Source organism: Nestor notabilis, unplaced genomic scaffold, assembly GCF_000696875.1.
Source record: "Nestor notabilis isolate BGI_N333 unplaced genomic scaffold, ASM69687v1 scaffold17151, whole genome shotgun sequence".
Lineage (NCBI taxonomy): Eukaryota > Metazoa > Chordata > Aves > Psittaciformes > Psittacidae > Nestor > Nestor notabilis.
The window spans coordinates 15298-24428 of NW_009916306.1; the positions used below are offsets into that span (position 1 = coordinate 15298).

Here is a 9131-nt window from a genome sequence, read left to right on the forward strand (position 1 = left end):
CAGGTTTCATTGTTGGGGGTTTATTATGAACCAGTTTCCACCATCCAGGTTCTCCAAATTCCTGCGCTCCTGAGCGGAAAAACAAGGGGCTCCCCACAGAGAGACAGCCAGCGACTGTGCTCCACCATGTTGAGGTCTTTTTCCTGTGGTGGGAGAAGGGAAAACAAGTGTTAGGTCCCCACTTGTCAGCTCTGCTTTCATCCTGAAGCTTCCCTCCCTCACCAAGATGGTAACAGTGCAATTATTCTTTTGTGAATGAGCTGCCACACACCAAGCCTACAGAAGAGAGGTCCACCCTGCCACCAGGGCCCCAGCTGCCGAATGATGATGTTTCTACCCTCACTTTTCCCAAAAAACCTCCTGTAGTTGGTGGACACATCGCTGGCAGTGTTCAAGGCCAGGCTGGACACAGGGGCTTGGAGCAACCTGCTCTAGTGGAAGGTGTCCCTGCCCATGGCAGGGGGTTGGAACTGGATGAGCTTTAAGGTCACTTCCAACCAAAAATCAGCCTATAAACAGTCCATGTGGCTGGCAGCCACAGCTTCTCTGGGCACCCTGTGCCAGGGCCCCACCACCCTCACAGGGAAGAACTTCTTCCTAATGTCTCATCTAAATCTCCCTCTGCCAGGTTAAAGCCATTTCCCCTTGTCCTGTCCCTACAGGCCCTTGTCAAAAGTTCCTCTTCAGATTTCTTGTTGGCTCCTTTAGGCACTGGAAGCTGCTCTAAGGTCTCCCTGGAGCCTTCTCTTCTCCAGCCTGAATAAGCCCAGCTCTCTCAGCCTTTCACTCTGCAGGACAGTGTACTTTACTGGCTACCTGAGCACTTTTTGTTCCTCTAAGTGTCGATTAAGATGTTGTTTAGGGAGGAAGTGAAAAGAAATGTTAAAAAATTGCCCCTGTAGCCAATAACTGAGGTAACCTCTCGGATACTGGAGAATCATGTTCATGGTGTGGAGTCTAAACCTGTATTTGCACAGGGTCTCGGGATTCCTTCTTGCCTTTGCAGACCTCCACTGGAAAAGCCATCAGTAACTGGCTAGGCTGGGCTGAGCAGGTATTCACTGCTGAGTGTTGCAATTACACTCCTTGGGGTACTGACCCTCAAATGTGGGGGATTAAACTCGGGTGCCCCAGATCAGAGTCTGGAGTGTTCCAGTATATCTGGGTAGGCTGGTCGTTAACATGCCAAAGAAGCAAAGCATTGCATGCCTTGAACCGCTACACGTGGTTCAGCTGCCCCTGTTCCACCTGTGCTTGTCCAGGCAAGTGGGAAAACTATGTCTGAGGCCAATAATCACTTCACCTGAATTTTAATCAGAGCAAGGAGTGCCCAGTTACCAGGGCAGGTCTCAAAAGGCTGCAGCAAACCCTGCGAGGTGACGGCTCCCTGAGTGAGGGACACAGGGCCATCAGCTGCCTCCTGCCAGGGTCCCTCTGGTTTCCAGGGGGGACAAATACTAACATTTATGAGAGGAGGCACAGACGTGCAATTAAAGCAAGCCAAAGAGTCAATCTAGTTAGGGAGAAAGGCCAGATCTTACAACAGAGAAATCCCTGGGGAGGAAAAGCAGCGCTGAAGTCAGTCACAGACCACTAGAGCAGGTTGCTCCAAGCCCCTGTGTCCAACCTGGCCTTGAACACTGCCAGGGATGGGGCAGCCACAGCTTCTCTGGGCACCCTGTGTCAGCACCTCAGCACCCTCCCAGGGAAGAGCTTCTTCCTAATGTCTCATCTCAATCTCCCCTCTGTCAGGTTAAAGCCATTCCCCCTTGTCCTGTCCCTACAGGACAGGGAAAAAGTAAAAAAGTCAAAAGCCCCTCTCCAGATTTCTTGTTGGCCCCTTTAGGCACTAGGAGTTGCTCTGAGGTCTCCCTGAAGCCTTCACTTCCCCAGGCTGCACAAGGCCTCCTCTCTAAGCCTTTCCGGCTGCAGGCCAGTGTACTCTACTGGGTATCTGAACACTTTATTAAGATCCAAAATGATCTAAAAGATGAGGCCCAATTTTCCTTTTAGGAGAAGTTGGTCCATGCAAGCTTTATAGGCAAGTAATAGGGTACTTCAAAGGACAAAAAAAAAAAAAAAAAAAAAGAGGTCTAGCAAAGCCCAGTGATACCAGGACTAGGCCATCTGGTGTTACTAGAAAGACTCAAAGGCTTTGCAATTCCATATGTTACCTAAAGGAAAATAAGAAATAATCCAAAATATATGCACTTACATTCCTTTTGTGTGACATTCTTGGGGTTGTTTTCCCTCACTAAGAAATGTTCATTCTTTCTCAAGAGTATCCCTCATGCCTACATTCAGAATCTCAATATAAAGCCTTCAATTTCCTCACTACTGAGGATCAACAGAGACATCACCAAATTGACCAGGTTTCTTGTCCATCTGTGCAACACGTTTTAAATCCTTTGGCTCACCAACCAGACCTTCAGGAAACATCCCATCTTTACCTGTTCCCTAGTAAGAAAGTCCAGTGTTTCTCAATAAAAGCACAAATATCTTCTTTCCACCTGAAGTACCCCTGACGGCCTGTTCCTTCCAGTGACAGATTGTACATCGCCAGCATGACAACCTGGAACAGAAAACGTTGGACACAAGTGAAGATCTTCTCTGCTTCATGTGCTGAACAGCCCCCCAGAGCTGCCACACACACACACAGATCTTCGCTCCTTCATTTATAACTGACTTTTGCAACATCTCATAGGCAACTCCTGCAATACATGTTCCTCGTGCTTTCACGCTGCCCATTCTCATCTTTCCATTGTTAGATGCATCTTCTCCAGAGACTTCGCCATCCCAGGGGAATATCAAGCTGCCTGGTTATGCAGCTTTATACTGAGATTCAAGCTTTTGCAGTGGTTGTATAAATGAATTATATCACAACTGAGGTCTGAATGGAGGTAGGGAAAAAGCCTTTCCAAAAAAGGGTCATGAGTAGTCCCGCTATCTAATCCACCAGAAACAGTGACAATGGTGTCTCCAGATACTTACATTTCAAACTGAACAGACTTTAAACTCTATGTAAAATTACACATCTGCTAATTGCTCTGGGTATTGCAAGAATTCAGTTTGCCTCCAGGTAATCTCCATTAAACACAATCCATTTACAGCTCGTTCATGTGCTTCACAACCAAATTCAGACCAACCTATAGAACACCTAAACTAAAGGGCAGGTCTGAGAAGTACCACAGCTCTTTAAGTAAATCCTAGGGGACCAATTTGGAATTACATTTACCCATCTTAGTTGAATACAACTAAAATTAGCTCGGTTTTAACCTGACAGAGGGCAGACTGAGATGAGACATTAGGAAGAAGTTCTTCCCTGTGAGGGTGCTGAGGCGCTGGCACAGGGCGCCCAGAGAAGCTGTGGCTGCCCCATCCCTGGCAGTGTTCAAGGCCAGGTTGGACACAGGGGCTTGGAGCAACCTGCTCTAGTGGAAGGTGTCCCTGTCTGTGGCAGGGGGTTGGAACTGGATGAGCGTTAAGGTCCCTTGCAACCCGAACCAGTCTGGGATTCTATGATCTTTCAACTATCACACAGCTTTAGCAGATACTTCTTTCAGTAGGGACTTATTCTTTACTGTCAGAGAAGACGGAAGCGTGTTTTCCTCGCAGTGGGCCATAGCCTTCTGGAATGCATTGCAGAAGATGCCGAAACGAGGAAACAGACAGCTTTAATGTCCCCTGTACTCTAGTTCTGCCTTGTAACCCCTCTTAGTTTGAGAACTGTTTATCTAGGATTTTGTGGGGTTTTGATTTTTTTGTTTTGGTTTTTGTTTTTTTTTAGTTCAGGTGGGTCATGGTCTAAGGACTTATAGAATCATAAAATAGTTTGGGTTGGAAAGGACCTTAAGATCATCTAGTTCCAACTCCCCTGCCATGAGCAGGGACACCTTCCACTAGAGCAGGTTGCTCCAAGGCTCTGTCCAACCTGGCCTTGAACACTGCCAGGGATGGAGCATTCACAACTTCCTTGGGCAACCCATTCCAGTGCCTCAGCACCCTCACAGTGAAGAACTTCTTCCTTATATCTAATCTAAACTTCCCTTGTTTAAGTTCGAACCTGTTACCCCTTGTCCTGTCACTACAGTCCCTAATGAAGAGTCCCTCCCCAGCATCCTTGTAGGCCCCCTTCAGATACTGGAAGGCTGCTATGAGGTCTCCATGCAGCCTTCTCTTCTCCAGGCTGAACAGCCCCAACTTTCTCAGCCTCTCTTCATATGGGAGGTGCTCCAGCCCTCTTATCACCCTCGTGGCCCTCCTCTGGACTTGCTCCAGCAGCTCCACGTCCTTCTTATTTTGAGGACACCAGAACTGTACAAAGTACTCCAAGTGAGGTTCCACGAGAGCAGAGTAGAGGGGCAGGATCACCTTATTTGACCTGCTGGTCATGGATCTGTTGATACTGTTGATACTATGAAAAAAACCTAAAAAAATCCAGAAATCACTGTACCCATTCGTCCTACTTCAGAGAAGTTGTTTTGATGGCTTCACTCAATTGAACATACTCAGAAGCAGCAGCAGCTCTGGCTGCTGGAAGCCTAAGGACATAGTTCCTTCAATAGACAATACTCTTCCTCACCCATTTTGATTTTGTCAGTCCCTTCCCCATGCCACTTCAAAGAGGCTGCTCCTCCAGTGCCCTGCTTAGAGCACCATGACATGCGTCAGTCTACCCAAAAGGTGGTTGCTGATAATGCAAATTAATTTGATTGCTCAGGTGTTTAAGTGACTGAAATAGCAAATTCTAGCACGGACTGTTGCTAGTAAGCAGCCAGGTTGGGGCTTTGTGTTGAGGGAGCTGGCAAGCTTTCTGTTTGTACGTTGCCACCTCACTAGTTTTACATTTGCTCATATACACAAAAAGCTGTTCATGCCCTGCAGCCAAACTGCATTCACTCTGCTTTCCCAAGCCTGCCTGAAGCCATGAAATCATGAATAACATAAGGGGGAAGAAAAAAAGTAAAGAAAAGAAGAACAAGGCATGTGGCTTGTATGATTATCTTTCCATTTACCTGCCAAATGCCCAAGTTCTAATACGCAGACAATCCTTAGCTAAATCATTTCTGAAGCTCATTCACATGTTTCTTTGCTACCTGTACCTGGATCCTCCTTTTTTAGGTAGCACATACACAACAAAGAGCAATTTTACAATGTCCTGTGGTTGTTCTGCTGGCACAAATGTTTTACTTACTTGTTGCCACGTTAACCTCAGCCGTTCGAATTGCTCCTTCCCATCTTCTGAGCAATCGGAGCAAGTGAATCTGAAAAAGTTATCTCCTTTGAGGTAGCTGAGCTGTTCTCTCAGTTGACCTAAAATGAATAGGCAAAAAAATCAGTTTCTCAGTCCTTTTATAGGAAGAAGTGCTGCAAAGGAGATTTGGATTCCCTGCATCATGCAGAAAGGACTTTTTGCATCCAGAGACCCAGACAGTTCCCAGGAAGCATCAGAACTCACTGTGATGGAAAGCTGGATTCATTTTACAGCCACAGCAGCGACCAACTGAAAAAACACAGGCATCAAAAAAGGGGCATTCTACTTAACATCTGAATGCAGGTACAAAGCCAAGGACCTCCTTGTTTCCGCTGCACTTCTCTTTCTTGCTTCCCTGGGATAACCTAGATATGCCATCCCTGGAGACATTCAAGGCCAGGCTGGATGTAGTTCTGAGCAACTTGATCTAGTTGAAGATGTCCCTGCTCATTGCAGGGGGGTGGACTAGATGAGCTTTGAATGTCCCTTCCAACACCAATTATTCTGTGATTCTATACACTTCAGTAAGTAACTGTTTCCCACTCTACTTCAGAAAAGCTGACCTGTTAAAAAAAAACAGTATGTGACTGCAAAGGCCACCAGACTATAGAAGCATTCTCTTCCATGTCATCTTTCCACTCACTGCTGCACATCTTTACGCCTCTCTCAGACTGAGAGCCAAAAGAACAGCCAGCGTTACCAGGAAACATTTTCTCTTTATTGCAGTTGATCCATAAGATCCCCAATCAGCAGAGAACTTAAGCACATGCCTTGCTGTGTAAAGCTAACCCTAAGCCACCTCTAAAACCCCACACACCCCAAGGTACAGGCATTAATTCTGTGTTTCTGCAGTAAAGAAACAAAGCACCATCCGAATCAGGACTTTCTTTAACAGGATGACAACTCCTTTACTGTACAACAGCAGGTGTAATACACGGATGCTCTGCTTTCACAGTGAGTTGCAGAACCTGACAATTTAAGTTGCACCCATGTCTGTTGGGGGGAAAAGCCCACACTGAGCAGATTAACAAAATTTCCACACGGCAACTCAGTGTGAAAGTGACCATTTGTCTGAGCATGGTGGTGATGTTCACAACTGACACCTGAACAATCAGCAAAGAGAACAGTATTTCCCTTCTCCAGCTCACTTACCTGGCACGTTTGTATCTAGTTACCCCTGCTCTGTGATTGGCTTTTTCTGCTCTTTGGATTTGTTCCACAGCAACAAGACAGAGGAACATCTTTGTAAAATAAGCCAAGTGTTAGATCAAGTGCTGCAATGCCACTTTTAACACTCCTTTTTTTTTTCTTTCATTAATACATTTCAAGTTAATGTCTCCCTTCAACCGCATACTACCTTAATAGCATGATGCTAATTCCATTACATTAACATCAAACATTCACTAACACCCCTAGAGAGGAGACTTCTACAACCGTGACTGGTGGCAAACTCTAAGGTGACAAAAAGGGCAACCCTGACATAACTGCAAGGCAGGTACCAACTGAAGAATTTGCTATTTCTAGCCACTAACAAGCCAACCAACAACCAAAAAATAATAAAAACAACCCCAAAACACCATAAAACCCAACCAGCACTTACCAATATCCAGCTTTTGGATCTAATAATAGACCTGATAATCCAGAATTTAGAAAGTAAAGTCAAGTCTGTCACGTTCCTATTTTCTAACAGCATGTATCCTATGTCAAGCAGCAGTAGCAGAGGAATCAAGTTCTGCAGTTTGCTCCAAACGCCTCCCAAAGTGACCTGCTACAGGCTGGACATACTTCTGTGAAAGCTAACTTAAATTCACAATACCAAGAAACCATTAAGGTTGAGATTTAGCCATATGCTCCACAGATGTGACAAACTGACCAGAAAACAACACACACAAACAACAACTAACCCCATCCCAAAGCCCTTTTAAAGTTCTTTTCCTCCACAGAGCTTCACAGCAAGGGTCATTATCTGAGTAAGCAGAGGCCAAATTGCTGGGCTGAAGTTCCCTAAGCATGCCAGTGGCAAGCCTTTGGAGGGTGTGCATGTTTCTGAAGTCCTACTCTTGTTCTCTACTAATAAAAGACAGTACCATTTCTTTATGGGGAATGCCAGCTTCAGACATCCATGCAGTTCATTGACTGAAGTGCCCAACACACACTGCTTGCTGGCATCAGGCTGGAAGGGCTGCAGACAATGCCAAGAAAGCCTTTCTCATAGAATAAGAGCTTTCTTGTGGGTACCGTTAGGCCCTGGAAGCTGCTCTAAGGTCTCCCCTTAAGGAGCCTTCTCTCCTCCAGGCTGAACCAGCCCAGCTCTCTCAGCCTGTCTCCAGAGCAGAGCTGCTCCAGCCCTCGGAGCATGTACATGGCCTCCTCTGGACTTGCTCCAACAGCTCCACGTCTCTCTTGTGTTGCTGCCCCCAGAGCTGGACACTGCAGGGGGGGTGTCACCAGAGTGGAGCAGAGGGGGAGAATCCCCTCCCTCAACCTGCTGCTCATGCTCTGGGGACACAGTCCAGGACACGGTTGCTTTCTGGGCTGCAAGTGCACACTGCAGAACACTGTTCTCCTCCAACGTCAGACGGCATACAGCTAAACAAGGGCTGCCCCATAAAACAGGTATGCAGGACATTGTGCGAACAACCATCACAGCAATGCAAGCAAGACACGACACAACAGAACAGGCAAGCTTACTTGCTGGTATCCACTTCTGGCACTTCTCACAGTAATAGGACATCTCCTCCATCCAGGACGTGTCGCCTTCGTCGCTGTTCAGAGAATCCCCGCTCTGGTCGTGTGATAAATCCACTGAAGCCTGGTCCTCAGACTCAACAATCAGGAGGGTCTCCCCTTCCACCTCACCCTCTTCAAGGCCCTCTGAGGTGGAGGTCCTGGTGGCTTCATCATCGTGGCGGCTCAGCAGCCCGCTCATGTGAACGTTATTAGCCATCCTAGACGGCATTTGTGGGGAGGAATAACTTCTTGTTATGCATTGACAAGTACACCCACACTGGATGTGCCAGCAAAGCCTCCACAGTCAAAGTGCCAATGACAAAGGAAATGGTCTGTGACCACACTATAAATTTTTGATTGGAATATAATCTATACAAAAGAAACAGCCTTCAACAGATCACCTCTGCTGAAACACTTGCAAGTACTTATATAGCAATGATCGCCAAACATCTTTAATCAAACCTCTAACAACTCAGGGCTGTGCCTATGACTGCTGGGACCCTTTTTCCATCAGTGCCTTGTCTCTTTCTTCCATAAGCTGCTTTGTCAAAGCAATCTGCTCTTCTAGGAGGCGAATATTCTCCTTTTTCTGATGTTGACGCTCAAGATCTTGGAGAACTCCACGGTGCAGCCTCTGAAAACATAAGGGACAGGGTTTATCACAGCCTGCTGGATGCTGAATGTGGCTAACCACCACCAGGCTCTAACTCCTCTCACAGGGCTGTCCACCATGCTATGCTGCCTTTGCAAGTCCTCTGCCACCACCTGTAAGCCACAGCCAGTTAATGGGGTTTGAATCTAAAACTACAGGAGCTGATAACCCAATACCGATATGCTAATAGTACTACACCAAAAAGTGCTTTATTTGTCCTCACTTCAGATGGGTGGGTATACTGAGTGTTAAAGCAAATAAATGCTGTGCACCTGTAATTCCCATGCCATGAAGAATATACATGATCTATAAATCATGTTACCTCTGCCTCAGATCAAACTAATCCATCCCCCCCAAACTTATCCTTTGCTTGGAGACAATTTGATGGCAAAGTGGAAGTGATTTTAAGAAACACTGCCATGTGTCTTATCTGCTTCTTCCTGCTCATGTCTCAGTCTTAACAAAATACCTTGTAAACTCCTGCTGCACAGCTGA

The 9131-nt window shown here is 46.4% G+C and overlaps 2 protein-coding genes across 2 annotated transcripts in view; both read right to left on the reverse strand.

The window, feature by feature from the left end:
• The window catches only part of CSRP2BP (CSRP2 binding protein), an 18641-nt gene extending 10440 nt beyond the window's left edge, over positions 1 to 8201 (reverse strand). The window contains exons 1-4 of the mRNA XM_010024522.1: positions 7946 to 8201; positions 5195 to 5313; positions 2451 to 2572; positions 1 to 143 (exon numbers count right to left, since the gene is read on the reverse strand). The exon at positions 1 to 143 is cut by the window's left edge and continues 56 nt beyond it. Of these exons, the coding sequence (XP_010022824.1) occupies positions 1 to 143; positions 2451 to 2572; positions 5195 to 5313; positions 7946 to 8201 (640 nt within the window). The remainder of the gene's footprint in view (positions 144 to 2450; positions 2573 to 5194; positions 5314 to 7945) is intronic.
• A 267-nt stretch (positions 8202 to 8468) lies between these two features.
• On the reverse strand, positions 8469 to 8618 carry PET117 (PET117 homolog (S. cerevisiae); the record flags this gene model as incomplete). Its single annotated transcript, XM_010024523.1, has 1 exon — positions 8469 to 8618. A coding segment is annotated over one exon (150 nt), but the record flags the coding sequence as incomplete, so codon positions are not given.
• Between the last annotated feature and the right edge of the window lie 513 nt (positions 8619 to 9131).